The sequence below is a fragment of the Osmerus eperlanus genome, chromosome 16 (assembly GCF_963692335.1).
Source record: "Osmerus eperlanus chromosome 16, fOsmEpe2.1, whole genome shotgun sequence".
Classification (NCBI taxonomy): Eukaryota; Metazoa; Chordata; class Actinopteri; order Osmeriformes; family Osmeridae; genus Osmerus; species Osmerus eperlanus.
Genome location: NC_085033.1, coordinates 1,888,291 through 1,905,697, shown reverse-complemented (window position 1 = coordinate 1,905,697; position 17,407 = coordinate 1,888,291). Strand labels below are relative to the sequence as shown.

At 46.1% G+C, this 17,407-nt stretch overlaps 1 protein-coding gene across 1 annotated transcript in view; it reads left to right on the top strand.

Moving 5' to 3' along the window:
* The first annotated feature begins 4,234 nt into the window (after positions 1 to 4,234).
* Positions 4,235 to 17,407, top strand: part of slc22a23 (solute carrier family 22 member 23) — a 28,627-nt gene continuing 15,454 nt past the window's right edge. The window contains exons 1-3 of the mRNA XM_062481776.1: positions 4,235 to 4,996; positions 11,229 to 11,332; positions 11,492 to 11,646. Of these exons, the coding sequence (XP_062337760.1) occupies positions 4,544 to 4,996; positions 11,229 to 11,332; positions 11,492 to 11,646 (712 nt within the window). The 5' untranslated portion in view covers positions 4,235 to 4,543. The remainder of the gene's footprint in view (positions 4,997 to 11,228; positions 11,333 to 11,491; positions 11,647 to 17,407) is intronic.

Below are 17,407 nucleotides of genomic sequence, written 5' to 3'. Positions count from 1 at the left end.
ACGGAACACACTAAGGACGCGGTTTGATAGGCTGAAAACCACACCTTGTGTTTTCCACGCCCCTCGTTACCTTACCCAACCCCCTTTTCTAAATTCTAGGGGACTCGCAAAACTTCCGCGTGTGGAAGGGAATGCAGAACTAAGGTGCAAAGAACTTTTCCACGTTCTTCACGACATTCTTTTGTGAGGACGACAGACCGGACAAAGACTCCTGTTGTCTCTGCTTTTAAAGAACGGCATTTATATGAATCTATCGCCGCCTATTAAAGAAACACAATTATAATGATAGTAATAATAATAATTTGGTAATATGACCATTTTTAAGACATCAAGGTGGGCGTGGGAAGACAATAAAAGGGAAAGGAGCGAGAAAAGGAGGAGGTGGAGGCACACGCCCAGTCTGCAGTGTCTGAGAGACTCCCCACTCATAGTCATACATATTACGGGACATTATGTGAATTAGTGTGGGAGCGTGTGTGTGTGTCTGTATGAGTAAAGGTAAGGGGGGCTGGGGGGTAGTGGGGGGCAAAAGAAAAATAACTTGTTTGTTTTTACAGAGATGAACCTTCATTAGATGATTCTGCTGTAAAACAATATTTCTGTATAAAAATCCACCATGTTAAATCATCAACATTATCAAAATCTCCTGTTAAAAATACAATAATAACCCACTGACCTGTTGACACTAGTGTAGAGACATGAGACAACACACAGCCAACCACAGATTACAGCCTGTGTTTCAGTCAGCGGACAGTCATCTTGGACACATTCAGCCCTCTGGTGTTTTGGCCTATTGGATTATTCTACACACACTTTATTTTCGGCGAGAGAAGGAAACAGACTGTTTAACTATCCAGTTGATTGACTGCTTTTTGGCAAACTTTGCTCTTTGGTTGTCTTTTATACTTCATTATTTGTTCATAAGATTAAACACACACATCCACCCACACACTGTTCATTCAGAATATAGCTACGTTTTTTTCGAAGTAATCCCTTCTTTACTAAGAAAGAAAGCATGACTGAGCCTGTAGACATAACTGTAGTCCAGAGAGCAGGAAACACCCTGAGAAAGAGGAACACAAATGACAGGTCACTGGCAGAACTCCACCTTATACCCTGTACCAGGATCAGACTTGTTGTCTTCAGAACACACTCCCTAAATTAGCAATTTAGCAATTACAGTTAAACTGCAGCTTGAGACATAATATAAAACCGCTCCACGCACATTTCGCGTGTAGGACTTACGTGTGTGTGTGTGTGTGTGTGTGTGTGTGTGTGTGTGTGTGTGTGTGTGTCGGAACCGGGGAGGGGAGGGGGGAAACTTTAGTCAGAGCTGTAGTGTGTAATCACTGAATAGTGTCTGAAGGTGTGGCACAGGAGGGCTAGGCCACCCTGTCAGGGTACTCATCACCAAGGTCCGCTGTTAAAAAGGGTGTGTCACTTCTCCTCCTGCTCTATGTCAACAGTCGCCCCTCTGGCATGATCTACCTTCACGGCTAAAAAAGAAACAGCTTGGGAAATTTGCACAATGGCCACTTTCGCTTAATGCAACCTGTTCTTCTGCTACCCATTCTCTCTCTCCCCCTCCCCTCCTCTTTCTCTCTCTCTGTCTCTCTATCTATCTATCTATCAATCTATAGATCTATCAATCTATCTGTCTCTCTCTCACACACTCACTCACACACACACACACACACACACAAAGACACATGTATGTGCCTATTGTATGCATAGAGAGATTGTCACATTGAGTCATAAAAGTAAAAGTTGGTCACAGTATTACAGCTACATAGGAAATCATTAACTTTATTCCTGTTTTTTGTCCAGCCACAATCAGCCACATTTTTTGTCCAGCCACAATCAGCCCAAATATAATTTTGAAAATAACTCAGGAAACAGTAATTTTGAGCTCCACTTAAGAGTGGAACAATGGTATATTGTAAAGTTTACACACACAAGGTGCATTGTGGAAATCATTTGCTCTATTCCACCTAAAAAAAAGTGTAGATACACTCCTGCTACAACTCCTGTCGACAAAGTGACATAGTGCTACATTTTGTACACAGCATTGTACAATGTTCCTTCAATAACTTAATAAAATGGTGGTTAGATATCCTACCCTGTTATCATTGACATGAGAGATACACAGATCAAGGCTGGCAGCAACGTTTTGCATGTTGAATGTGTTTGTATTCACATTTAGGTCTACGCCTACTTGTGCTGCCTGAATCACAGTGACGATAATTGTTGAAGGACACAACCACCTGGAGACACACCTTATTCTACCAGACAGTGGCATCATTGGTTGAGTCATACAGTCGTACCAAATCCTGTGAATGTTCACAAATTACATTTCCCACCCTATAACTGTCTGTCTTCTTCAATGATTCAATAAACTTGTATTAAGTGTTCATATTATGCTATTGTTGCACTGGGTCTGGTAAATACAGGCTTTTCTTTGGCACAAACCATTTAAACACGATTAGAACTGTGGATTCTGGTGCTTGATTATCTGCTGTACTTGTATGAACTGTGTGTGTCGCCTAAAAGTATCTGCTAGATAAAAAATGTATATATCATATTTATGCATTTTACATGAATGGTTGCATTCTGGGAAACTAGTCAAGATTAAATAAAAAATGTGGGTTGTGAACGTGTGTGTCTGTGTGTGTTTCAAATGAGATACCGTAAACGTGGGAAGCCATCATGTGTTGCCAAGTCCTTAGACACTTTCAGTTGAACTTTGACAGCCGCCCTATACCAGGATCTACTATTGATAAATTGCAAATGGATAGTTTGCACTTTTCCTAGTACAGTATACTCAGTAAGTATAGTGTGCAGCTTAATCTGGGAAGTGAGTTTGGAGGGGTGTGGTTATCCCTGTCACAGTAGCCTTCTGGGAACCACAAGAAGACTGTTCAGCTGCAGACTAACTCACATGAATAACAATGTTATCTTCTTCTTACAATAAAGCTCTCTTTTTTCCCAGTCAGCCCTGAGACCGGTGACATACAAAAACCCTTTGAACTTTGATTCTGTTATAAACCACATTTTTTATAATGATTTGTCTTCGTGAAGAGACTGAAATCCAAATCGGTCTAATGTTATCTTAAATTGACAGATGATTCTTAAACTGTAGCAAACTTTCAGGCCATTCAGACAAGTTTGCCGACAGTTGACGTGATACACACCCAGTTGAACTCCTTCTCACAAGGGCGGTTCCTAGGCACACCTTAAATTGTTGCCAAGGAGATAAACACGTAGGTTTGCACAATAACAGATTGTGCTGTGGGATTGTGGATGGTTCTGTCACAGCTGTGCATATTTCTGTTGGCAGAACCCCTTGTCACACACTAGTAGTGTGTACAATATACACAATCAATAAACAATCAACAGGCCAAGTTTTGAACAATACTAAGACCAATAATAAGAAACGTTATAGCTGTTATCAAGTATTTTAGTTATTATTAAGTACCATTAATTATTTTTCAGTGTGAATAGATGCTCATTTCACAAATTAAAACAATGGACGCACATTTAAAATTGTCATCCAATTGTATCCCGCTGTTGCTCGCGTCGACCGGTAGAGGTCAGCAGTGTGTCAATGACGACTCGATGCAGAACACTGCCAGGCCTACTGCAGTCTTTTCCAGCAGCCCTGTAAAACACGCTGTAGTTACATACCGCTAACTGCAGAGGGGGGCATTGCCTACAACTACAAACAGGTGAAGGTGAGTGTGTTTACCTTTCTCCTTCTGTGTTTTACTCCCAAAATACATGAGTTCTCTCTACAATCTTAACTGGATGCTGGATTTGAACCTCCCAGTTATTACACCATAATAGGTGGGTAAGGACATCACAATATTACAAAGAACCACACAAGCACAACGCTATATGCGCGTTGTCGGTATACCCCAGTCCAGTAAGACTAGGATGGATACATCCAGGGGCGGGGGTTGAGCGAATTCCTCCTACACAAGTCGGTTCTGTTTTACAAAAAAATATTTGCACATTGTCTATAGTAGCCTGAAGAACTGCCGTGGGCGTGTAGACTGATATTACCGTAGCTCAATGGGCTAGCACTAGCTTAGGAAAGAAATGGATGGTTTTGTGTGTTCAAAATGAGAAAGGCATTTGTATTTGGACAGGTGTGTTACCTGTAGCAGTCTCAAAAAGGGGCAGGGCAATACCCTTCGCCTCTTCTTCCGGCACTGCATTACACCTTCGCTGACTGTATGCAAATTGATCAAACTCGAAAGAAAATATCGATACGAATGGAAAACTTCTCTTTCGCACTTTTCTTAATTAACCTAGCTGGATTTGAACCTGCGGTCAGCCAAGTGCGTATCGTTTAACAGCAGTGGTAGGGTTGTCCACTTAGGAGAGAAGCATAGTGAACAGCTTCCTGTTAATAGAGAAGTGCGTCTTATTTCAATTCCAGTGACTGACTGCGCACAGCTTTCACTAGCAGAGCGGGGGCATTGACGCATTGTGGAGTCGACAGGGGTAGCACTGCCAAACCGGCTGCGCTACAGACGCATCCATGAGCGAAACCGCGATGGCCGTGGTGCAGCTCGAAACGGAGGACCATCAACCGGAGAACGGCTTTGTGCCCCCTGAATTCACGTCGCCGGGATTGCTCACTCGCTTTGACGCTTGTGTCTTGCCATTTCTCGGGGGATTTGGGAAGTACCAGAGACATTTAATCGTCCTGACATGGATCCCGGCGATATTTATTGGATTCAGCCAGTACTCTGATAATTTCCTTCTTGCCCAGCCGAACAACACATGTGTTCAGCCTTTGACAAACACGACCAATTTGTCAAGAACTCATTCTTCTTTATATAATGGTCCTGGTAATACCACTACGCGTCCAGCGTACATTTATGCCAATGGCAGTTATGGCACTCACAATGATTCTGCTAACATGCAATGCATGTGCAAGGAATGGACATTTGAGCTGCACACAGGACTTGTGCGGAATGTGGTTACAAAGGTAGGTGCTACAACTTGATAGAATCTATAATGACTTCCCATCCATTCAATAATGTTTTCTGATTAGCCCACATGGACAGTGGGAAAACTAGGATAATCAAGAACTGCAGATATGCCGGCATCTTTGTTTCCAGGGCTTCCAGGGTTAGACTACCCAAATCTGTAGGAGATCATTACGTAACACCTACGTTTCTCATATATTTAAGATTAATTTATTGGATAACACAATTTTTAAGTCCTAGACTTAGTCTCTGTGAAATGGTTATCCACGCTGGGTGGGTTATGTTGTAGCGTGTGTCATAGCACCATTAACTTATTCACGGGGTCTATAAATAATCATGTCCGTCAAATTAGTGTGTGGGGAGACCACTAGGAAGATAGTGAGCATGCACTGTCGACAGACCGGGTTGCCATGAGTCATCGTAACAGCTGACGAGGTGCAAGCTATCGCAGAGCGATGTCACAGCGGGCTCCCCGCCTCAGCACACGGAGCACGGCGGAATGTGCCGGTTGTCACAACTGCACTGGACAAATGCTTCGCCCTGGATTAATGAGTAGCACTGTCACGCCATTAGAGCTCTCTGAAGGCATTCCCTAAAATAACCCCTCACACCGATTTTTTATGTCACTTGGCCTAACAGTAAGCATGTGCCGCGCCAATTTTAGGTTCCAAACTACATATCTGGATTTAGGGTTAATTTAAGTGGGGTACTTTTGAGGTAGAGAAGACTGTAGCCTACATCGTTTTATTGAATATGAAACACTGACGTTATGGAAGTCTATAGGATCTTGCAACACTGTCCAGCCTTCATTAAACCTACTTTGTAGTCATCAAATTACAGGACTTGATTAAATTCATTTCGCCATTGTGGTTCCAAAACTGTCAATTACTGGTTTCACAACTACAGTATGTTAGTGTGTTACAGGGTAATGTTAACTAAACGTACTGTACTCATTTTCTCTTTCTTGCAAATAACATTCTAGTAGAGTGAGATAATGATTTCTATAAGATAAATGTCAAAGGACAGATTTCAAGGTTGTCCCTTTATGGACCAATTCAGCCCCTGTGTCATTTGTGTTCCCAAGGTGTGTACAGGTGTGTTTACACCAGACTGAAGCAAACGGCTGACTTTGTTATGGACATGTTGTGGGAGTGCAGTGGGGCTGCTTCTGGAAACTACACCATCACAATCAGAGCCAAAACAAACACACCAGTGCAGTGTGGGTGCAGCGCAGTACCTGCACACGCCTGCATGCTTACCTCATGAGTGTGGCTAAGAGGGCTCATCTAGAGTGGCATAGACGGAGCAGCTTTGATGTGAAGGCCAGGCTTTGATGCCAAGGCCCTGCGCTAGGGGAGGAGGGGGTGGGGGCATGCTGTGCCACACCGAGGCCTGCTCATATGCCAGCAGCCAAGTCAATAAGAGGCAGAACAAACACTGCAAATGTGGTGTTTTATATCACACCAAGAACCGAAAGACTCTTGCATGAAACTTACATGTACTGCCTGGTTTAATGGGGATTCTGCAATCTCGGACGGAAGGCTGACTGTCTTTATGGTACTCACTAAAGATAAGCCCTTTTAATCAGGTTCTGGAATATGTCTGCGCGATCGTTCAATTACTTTCCAAGGTGAAACATTAATGATTGTACTGGACTTCTAATGTTGGATCTTGAAAATTCCCATTTTGATTACCTGAGAGGGAGCCTAGCACTGCATGTTTGTGTTGTAGGCAGCCACAATCACTGGAAACCATTCTCCCTACACAGCCTTCCGCAGTCTGGCAAGGTCATCCACGAGGGGGAAGTGAAACCGATTCAAAGGTCTTCCCCCAGATAGACACATTGGAATGGAATCCACCCCGTCTTCCCCCCAAACAGTGCCTTAGCCAGATTTGACCTCTGTGCCTTGGCCTTGGGAACAGTCCGACAGGAGAGGCTCCTCCCAGGATCCCCATGTCCAGCGCTGACGCACCAGGATGTGATACCAAGACAGGAAGGGCTGCCTTGGCATTTGACTCGGGCGTATCCGCTGCACACGACCCTGTTGAACCACGTGTGGTCACCCTATCCTGGAGACGGGAGAGAAGCACAGTGCCTGCCGAGTGCAAACCCGGCTGAAATGAGCCTCTGTTCCGTTCCTGTCAACCCTCAACCGACATGTTTAACCCTCGTGCTGCCTTCGGGTCACATGACCCAAAGGTTCATAACGAACCATCGTTGTGTTTACCCAATTTTACCCAATACAAAAACAAATTAAAATAATTTTCTTTTAACCTTTGCAATGTGGGGGGTCTGAGACAGCCTAGCTGTTAAAAGAAAATGCTTCACTTTGTCTTTGTATGCGGTAAATCTGTCGCAATACGACGGTGGGTCACAATGACTGATGGGTCAGAATGACCCGAAGATAACACAAGGGTTAACGTACTCACGTAAACAACCACGGCAATGACTAGTACAGCCATTTTCTAGGTTCTGAGGTGGATGTCTTGGGGTTATGTCTCAGGGAGTATGTGTGCTGCATGACGATTAACCGCCTGTCGGCGGGAAACTTCTGCTCCTGCTAGAGGGCCACTCCGAGGGAGCGCGTTGAAAAAAGAGTAGGAGGGTTGTGATTGGCCAGTGCGGAGAGGGCCCATTCTAATTGCGTCTGGGGCCTCCTTCCTGGGGGCTTGACTTAATTGGAGTGAGCTGCTGAAATGAGAATGGATCATCAACTGAAAGACACCGATAGGGTCTCCCTGTGCTCCCCTGCTCTCTCTCAGATACTCTCACACCCTGCGGTGTGTCAACGCTACTGGGAGTTGAGCTGAACTTCTCCATTACAGCCGAGAGCTCAAACACCTTGGGGAGCCAGAAGAAGGTTCTCATCGCCTCATCCTCCTTTTTAATTGGGAAGTGAGTACTTAGCAAAGGCAGAGTCGAGATAGGGACATTGTGGAGTAATGTACCACTAAAAAAAGAAGGCTCTGGAAATCTTGAGAGGTGATACTGTAACAGATAGGACTCAGCGTGCCTCTTTTTATTGTATTTCTCCAGCTGCCCAGTCCACCCGGTTGGCCTGTCTCCTCTCCTAGCCTGTCTCCTCTCCTCTCTCCTATCTCCTCTCCTAGCCTGTCTCCTCTACTCTCCTTTCTCCTCTCCAGGCCTGTCTCCTCTCCAGGCCTGTCTCCTCTCCTAGCCTGTCTCCTCTCCTATCTCCTCTCCTAGCCTGTCTCCTCTCCTGTCTCCTCTCCTATATCATCTCCTAGCCTGTTTCCTCTCCTAGCTTGTCTCCTCCCCAGTCTCCCCTCCTATCTCCTCTCCTAGCCTGTGTCCTCTCCTAACCTGTCTTCTCTCCTAGCCTGTCTCCTCTCCTAGCCTGTCTCCTCTCCTGTCTCCTCTCCTAGCCTATCTCCTCTCTTAGCCTGTCCCTTCTGCAGCCCTCAGATCCCAGACAGAGAGTGGGCATCCCATCCCCAGATGCCTAGTCAGCATTCAAAAGGCTGTGCAACAGCTGCACAGTCAGCAGCGACGTAAGGGTGGCCTGTGGAACTGAAAGATTAAAATAAAGGCAGCATTTGTTTGTGTGTGTGTGTAGGCGTGCTGGAGGGTGTTTTCTGATAAGGGCCGTTTCTGAACAGAAAAGGAGTCTGAAAAAACCCCTCTGTGTTGTAATGTCATGGAATGTTGGTTCTGAGAGGTAGCAGCAATTGCATGGTATCTTTTTTTTCCTGTCCCTCTCTCACCGTCTTTCTGTCTTTCCCTCTTTCCTACTTTATTCCTCCCACTCCCGCCGTCTGTTCTCTTAACCTAGTAAGGAAACAATCGGCGCTAAACGTACTGTTGCAATTAGTGTCTGATAACCAAGGTGATAGTCTGTTGCTAGGCAGTATCCATGCAGCAGTCTCTCACTTGTCTCGCTTTTTTTTCTCACACTGGGAGGGTTTAATCTCTTTTTCTTTCTCCCTCTCTCTTGCTCAGACGCGTCTCCCTTACCTCTCCCACCTCTATCTTTCCTAAAAAAAGAATATTTCTGATAATAATAATTGGTTCTCTCTCCTTCATGCTTTTGTTCTTTTCACAGTATCTGGCTCGTCCACTTGCTAAGTCTCACTCTATCCCTCTCCTTCTTCTCTTCCTTACTCCCTCTTTCCCTCTCTCATCTCCTCCTTTCCCAGACGTTCTGTAGTTACACATGTATTCATCACCTGTAGCTGATGCTGTCCTCATCTAATCAGACTCACAGATGATGAAGGACCATTCACACACACACACACACACACACGCACAGGCAGGCAGGCAGACAGACATAAGCTCACACATGGGGTTACCAGTGGGGCTTTTGTCCTCGGCCTGTCGGCTAATAGATGATCAAGCCCTGCCCACTGTCTTCACAGAGAGACCAATTCAGTGTATTCAAATGACTGAGACAGTAGTCCTGTATCCACAGTCCTTAGAGAGGGAGCACCGTGTCCTGCAGATCATTAGACCCCTGCTGTGACTTGTCCACGCTCAGCACATTGTCACATAGGTTTCCATGTTGCCTAACCGGGACGGATGTGTTGTCTTGAGCAACTCCTAAATGACACTTCAGAAAGGCAGCTCCTTGTCGCCCTCTGATTAGCTTTGTTCTGTGTTATTCTGACACAGCAGATCCCCCTGCATTGTTTCTGTGTCCTTAAAAGAGGAACTGGATGTCTTGCGCAAGGGTAAGCTAGCCTCCAGGGCTAGTACGCTCAAATGTGGACACCTGCTATCCCTCCGTCTCGTGTGTCAGGCGTCCTGTCAGGCATGTCGGTCCGGCTGTGTAGACCACAGTTCCCCGTCATACCTTCCAGCGTGATTTCCTGTTTTCAACCACAGGATATGTAGTGTATGGTCAACTGTGATTCTGCCCAGTCGAGTGTTTGTGGCCCTGACCACAGCCTTGGTTGTCACACAGTTGGACAATAGTCACAGTTTCAGTTCACTCCATACACACCCTTTAGACAGCCTAACAGAGAGCATGATTCTCTTGACACGCTCTAGTTTCTTGTATGAGATGTTGTTGCGCAACTGGAACTCGTTTGCCTTCTGGCGACACTGATACGCAAAGAGCAAAACTGGTATGGGTGAGTCACATGATCACTGGGTGGGGGATCCGGGAGATCTGAATGAGGTTGTTGAACCAGAGGTTACAAGAGGCTGTGATCTCCCTGGCTTAGAGCAGGAGCCACACATACAAGTCTGCTCAATTCTCATATTTGAGCTTGATACTAGAGAACATAGTTACATCATATGCACTTTTGTATTTTTTTCAAGACTACTTTGTGGATATATTTCTTTCCATAATCTAGGGTAGTGAAGGTGGAGTGTTTGGTCAAGGATGAAGAATGTTAAGTTAATACACCATGTGTCATGCACCTGTCGCCACACACACACATGTTTTGCCACACCCAGACCCCTTCTGCGACACCCCCCCCCTCCCCCCCCGCCCTCTCGTCTCTGCCCCCCAACCCCTCCAGGCAGCTGGGTGCTCAGAGGGGTTCCCCCCCCCCCTGTCCTCTGACTCGCCCCCATACACCCATGTCTGCAACTTTCACATTGAATGGAGAATGTTAGTAAGACTAGAGCTGCCAAGCCAAGCAAGCCTTTCTTCGTAATGTGTTCACCCCTATACAAATGACATGAAATACACTCAATTGATAATGACTTGATTTTTCATTAGTTCAATGTGCCTTTTCATCTGGGTGTGTTTGCCCAGGGCTAAACCTCCTAGACGTGTTCAAAACCAGAGTAGGTTTACTTTCTGGAAGCAAATGAGATAAATCCACACACACAAACACACACACCATATTTTGCATGAAGGGAATCCCACTGCAGTTGGAGAGAGGAGATATAGTCACTAGCCAGAGGGAGAGAGAAAGGAAGGAAGGAAGGCAGTGGGGGGATGTTGCATACGATTAGACACAGTAGGGGGTCTACTTATTAGAATGAAAGACCCTGCCTGCATACTGGTCATGCTCTTGGTTGTGAACTCTTGGTTTTCTCCTCTGAACTCCTGTTGTGCTTCCTACAGTGCTAGAATAGGGATCTTTTGGGGTTGGAAATTCGGTAAATAAGTGTGTGGCTGGTTGAGAAACCCAAGCCACGACGAATGAGGTTTGCAATCCACCAGAATATCTCTGAAAGTTGTTTCTAATGATGCGTTATGTGGAAGAGTAGAGGGTCTCATGGACTGTGTTGGTGAACCTTCCTGTCTGTCTCTACAGTGGAGTCTGGTGTGTGAGTCAGCATGGAAAGTCCACATTGCCAAGTTCTCACTGTTGGTGGGCTCCATCTTCGGATACCTGGTGTTCGGAGTCCTGGCCGACTGGTAAGTCTTTCTCGTTCTGTTAACATTTGACCGACCCTTTAATTAGGGCAATTCTTTCATTTGTACCCTTTGTCTTGTGGGAGGGAACAAGTACATCACAAAATTAAAGCTGTTTAGTCACATCAACTCCTTCCTCCTCCTCTTCTCCTTGGCCATTAGGTTTGGCCGTCATCCGGTGCTGATCATCTCTGTGTTCTTCATGCTGGTGTTCGGACTGACCGTGGCGTTCTCCATCAACGTGCCCATGTTCAGCACCGTGCGCTTCTTTGAAGGCTTCTGTCTGGCCGGCATCACCCTCTCCCTCTACGTCCTCAGTAAGTCCTGCTGCGTGCCCAGGAACTCTGCTTACCACCCTTCAGTCTCTCAACGCAGGGTCTGTCAGTGTGAGGGCTACCTCCAGACTACGGCAGGCAGCTCATGTCAGTCTTGGGACTTGGGGTGGTCGCTGTCTGCTGTCGCCGTCTGTCTCTCAGGCGGTGTCCAATAGTGGGCCCGTTCCCTCTGTCAGTCTCTGTGTTAGCGGCCTCTTTGACCCGTTTAGGGAGGGAGGCCATTGGTTTCAGATTTGTGAGGTGCAGCTGCAAGGAAAGCTGAGCTTTTCAGGAGTGGGTCATGTTTGTGGAGGGTCGTCCGAGGGTCAAGGAGCCTGCGCTGTGTGTACTAAACATGGAGGCAGCAGTGGGGAAAGGCCAAGGCCGTGGCCCCACAGCTGTACAGCCAGGTCTGGGACAATGGGAGGCTCACCTTCCGGGCCAGCTTCCCTGTGGACTCAGCCTTTGTTTTGGGTTTTAGATTGTAGTTCTCAGAACCCAGCCAGAGAATCCTACGGGTTCCTGGGAGAGGAAGAGAGTTGAGAAGTTGTGGAGGTTAGGTGAGTTTGAGTCCATGTGGTGGTGGGTAGGAAAATGTGACCGGAGAGAGGGAGAGAGAGTTCTCCTGTAGTCTGTACATCTTCTCTACTAGAAGGAAGCTTCAAATAGAGAGAGCTTTTAACCTCTAATGGGGAGCTATTGAGTGACGGTGAAGTACTGACCTTATCAATGCTCTGGGTCAGTGTTCGCAATGTACGCCATCAAACACAGAGCGTGCAGCGCTATCCTTGGAACGACTTCTGATTTGTTGGCGGCCTTTATCAGGCAGAACTAATTCAACTTTGAACCCTGGGTTTTGGACTTTCGCTAGACCTGGTCGATACAGAGGGTGTGTTTGTGTGTGTGTGTGTGTGTGGTTAGGGCCATAGATAACCTGTCCTCAGGTGACTGCAGCAAAAGCACAGTCATGGAGATGAATTCCCCTGCACAGTCTGCTGTGACCTTTTGTCTCGGCACAGTTAAGGTTTGATGAGCAATAATCTGTCCTTTGGATATGCTATCCACGTTAGCCCAAGCGGGTAACGGCCAGGAGGAGGGGGGGAGGAGGGGGGTGGGGGGTTACACGTGTCTTGATGACCGGGCCTTGCGGTCTGTTTGCACAATGGATCCTTAAAAGCTCCCCCCTCCTCACTGGACTGAGCTACCTATGACAAAAGAATACCACCAACATTGTTGTGTGGCAATAAAGTTTGTATCTATCTATCTCAGCAAAAAAGAATCCCTATTAAACACCTATACCTCTTGCTTGAGGCCAGGTATTCACTGGACTAAATACACACAGTAACATACCTCTCTGCATTTGAGTTAGACACGGAACTTTGGGAAAGTCTGAGGGTTGTTGATGTGTCATGTCAGTATTTTTCTCTCTGGAGATAACCAATACTGGATCTTGTCATTGTTACATCAGTGATGTCATCCCTGTTTCCAGTGAAGGCATTCCTGAAGTAGAAAAGGCGTTCCTGAAGTACAAAACATGAGTCATAATCCAGGTAAAGTCTGTGGTGGTGATTGTCAAGCTCATCATACATATCTCCATGTAAACCATTTTAACCCATTTACCTGCTGGGATATTCTGGTTAATTCAACCCACACAGCTGCATCAAGACAACATCGGTCACATTTAGTTTGAAACAGGATTACTCATGTCAGTTGAAGGTTTCATTTGAATCATGCAACATTGATTGCTGCCCCGTCTGACTTTTGTGTTGTTTACAGGTTGGGAAGGGTAATCAGATAGGCAGACAGACAGGCAGACAGGCAGGCAGGCAGGCAGGCAGGCAGGCAGGCAGGCAGTGTCTGTTCCGCTCTGCTGGCCTGTCAGATTCAGAAACACCGCATGGGCAGACATGCCTGATGTGAGGCGACACCAAATACTGCTCCTGACGCTAACTACCATACGGAGAGGGGGGGGGGGGGATAAAGGGGGTGTGGAAGGGGAAAATAAATTGGGTTGGGGGTGGGTGGTACAGAAAAACCATAGAATAGCAATGAACAGTGAGAGAACATAGAGAGAGAGAGCAGAGAACAGACCTCAACTCCTGACGTCAACGCATTCCTTTCTATATTGCCTGTTTGTGTGTACATCTGATTTACATAATGTGCTCTCCCATGCAGTCCAAAGCATTTCAATTCATCCACCATATACACTGATGAGTCAAAACATCCTAACCACTCACATATGAAGTGAATAACATTGATGGTCTCCTAACAAGGGCACCTGTTCACGTCTGGGTAGATTGGGTGGTAAGCAAACAGTCAGTTTTCATAAACTTGGGAGTTTGACAAGGGCCAGACTGTTCTGGACAGATGGCTGGGTCAGAGTGTGAGGCTTTTAGAGTGCTCCAAGTCAGCTGTGGTCAGGACCTAACGGCAGTGGTCCTAGGATGGACAAACCACCAACCGGCGACAGGGTGTTGGGCGTCCAAGGTTCCCCACTGTTTGACACGTGCCACTTACCTAGACATTGTTGCAGACACCCCTTCATGACACTGGTATTCCCTGATGGCAGTGTCTCCTTTCAGCAGGATAATGCATCCTGTCACACTGCACACATTGTTCAGTAATGGTAATAATGAAGTGTTCAAGGTATTCTCCCGGTCTCTAAATTGCTCAAATCTCAGTCCAATTGAGCAGGGGTCAGTGGGTTGGCGCAACCAACAATATGTTAGGCAGGTGGTCATAATGTTTTGGCTCATCAGTGTTATATATATTAAACAAAGCAGAGTGCCCAAGCAGCAAGCTTAAGTTATCCGATCCATCATGCTCCACTGCTATATTTGTAGGGTTAGGATGCAGAAATACGAGTTCCATCTTGTAATTATGTGTTAGCAATTTGAGCACTGTAGCTTAGCATCCCTTGCAGGCCGAGTTCCAGAGCTTAGCCCAGGGGTCACACTAATGCTAGCTAGCTGTTGTAAGTGTATATGTAGAGAGCTTTTGTTGTACCCGGCTTGTTTTCGGTGAGTGTTTTGCGCCCCACAGAGCTAGCTAACTCTGAGTCATGCTAGCTGACTGTGTGCTGGCTTGTTTGTGTGAGCTCATTGTGACCGCTGTGAACCAGGGTTATTGTGCTCTGGGGCAGTGGGGTGGTCTTGTTTTCAAGTACTCTCCCTTCATTCTGCAAGTTAGCCATCTATGCTAACTGCAATTTTTATGACTTGTAAATGGGTAATGGCTGATTATCCAGTTTAGCCTACAGCAAGCATCAGTTGCTCTGTACAGTGGCTTCTTGATAAAGGATGGCTTCAGACACACAGACCTACTTTGGTGTGTCCTATCACCCCTGTGTGTCCTCTGACACATTGCTTATCTGTGTGGGCCACACAGCTCATGTGATCACAGGATCTAGAAGCCATTCAGAAGAAAAAGGATCCTTGCGTCCCACCTTGGGTACACCCTGTTCCCTGAGCACGTGTCTGCCTGTGTGTGTTTGTGTGTGCTAATGCACGTGACAAATGTGTTTTAGTGTGTTTGCATTTCTTTGCATGCATGTCACCCGCTCTTCACACGTGTTGGATGTGCTTATGAAGGATAATGTGCGTGCCTGCGTTTGTGCCTGTGTGTGTGTGTGTGTGTGTGTGCATCTGGGACTGGAAAACGGAGAACAACGAATGAGCCATAAGTCTTGCTTACTTAGAAGCTCTGGTGTAGCCAAAGATGTCACCTGACTGTGTGTGTGTGTGTGTGTGTGTGTGTGTGTGTGTGTGTGTGTGTGTGTGTGTGTCTGTTGGTGAACCTTGAGTCCTGCTGAGTGAGGTCTGGTAGGCCTGATGATGTCACTTGATACTACTAGCTGTGTGTGTGTTGATGTTTGCCATATGGTTCCCTTCTATTAAACACAGTATACTGTTTTGTACAGAACACATTTGCTTGTCTGCCACCTTCAGTACACATGTCAAATGTATTGGTGTGATTAAAGTAGGAGCAAATATTCATTGTAATTATGATTTGGAACAAATGGAAAATACAGTCAAAAGTTTGTGGCTAACAATTCCACATTATCCACTCAACCTCATCCTAATTTGTTGTTCAAACTCGCAAACGTTTATAGAACACTCCCTCCATTTTGAAATCTTTAGAGAATCACACCGCCCAAAACCTGTCAAGCTACGTGGGATTGATTCTGTCGGGATGTTGTGCTTTAGACACACCCAAACGCTCACGACACTACATTGATTGTGTGGTTGGAGTACTTGGTATCTGCTCCCACTGCTACATCATCACGGTGAAGCAGGACCACAGTACATGCCCCACTATGGTGACGGCCCCTATACAGCTGCTGTATCTGCACACAGAGGTGACAGAGAAGGATATCCTCTAAACTACCATTAGGAAAAACAAAAACGTATGTGTGTCAGGGGGCAGTTTTCTCAAAACTGAGATCCAGATGAGAATCTCAGATCGTTTCACTGTGGTACAATACAAATGGTTCTATGTATAGTACGTCCCTGTAAAAGAATTGTAGTTTTGTTTGAGTTTTTCAGACGTGGGTTTGTATAGTGTTACATGTATGGAGAGCAAATGCCAAACTAAACAACTTCCTATATCAAATCGCAACACCAAAAAAACATGATGATGATGATGGTGTGTCAATCAGTAGATCAGTGCTTAACCCTTGTGCTGCCTTCGGGTCACATGACCAAAAGGTTCATAACGAACCATCGTTGTGTTTACCCAATTTTACCCAATACAAAAACAATTACAAATAATTTTCTTTTAACCTTTGCAATGTGGGGGGTCTGAGACAGCCCAACAGTTAAAAGAAAATGCTTCACTATGTTTTTGTATGTGGTAAAGTTGCCGCAATACGACGGTGGGTCACAATGACCCACCCCCACACAAGGGTTAAGTGTGTGGGGGTGGGTAGTCATAGTGACAAGTAGTGTTGAAGGTCATAGAGACAAAACAGTCCAACAATGCCACAACTGAACAAAACGTGTTGGGTGGAGTGAGGCCTCCCAGAGGTAGGGGGTCCACTCTCTTTTAAAGGTGAAGGGACACAGGTGTGTCAGATCACAGTAAGACTTCCTCACTTGCTCACCATCCTCCACCAATAGAACAGGGAGATCAGAGGCTTACAGTCCTCAGAAGGGTTGGAGGCTATCACAACAGGGCCAAATAGTTTTTTGGATGAGAGTTTAGGAAAAGTACAAAACGTTGAAATAACTGGTTGTTTGCTTGTTGACTCCTTTTGCTGGATAGGCACACTGAAGTGGCCCCCAGAACATGTGTGTGCAGGTCATAAATGCATTACCTCCTCCCTTTGAGTGAGATGACAGATCAAGGTGGGGGGAAATTGTGTCACCGTCTGTGCGTGTGCGCGTGTTTCCTCTCTGGTGGTGGAAGCGAAGCTTCTCTATTCGGATAGGATCCGAGCCAGCTCTGCTCACAGTCTGCTGCATGGCTGGATCGGGCTGGGATGGGCCACGCCAAGCCGGATCACGCGTCCTCTTCTCTCTTTTCTTCTCCTCTCTTCTCTCTTCTCTCTTTTCTTCTCCTCTCTTCTCTTTTCCCCCTCATCTCCTCTCTTCTCGTTTCCCCTCATCTCATCTCTTATCCTCTCTTCTCCCCTCCATTCCTCTTCGCTCCCACTTTACCACAGGCATTAATCTCCCTGTACAGTGATAAAGGAGAGCCAGGTGAGAACAGAGGGGGTGTTAGATAGTGAAGGTGTGTGTGTGTGTGTATCCATGCTAGGGCCCTA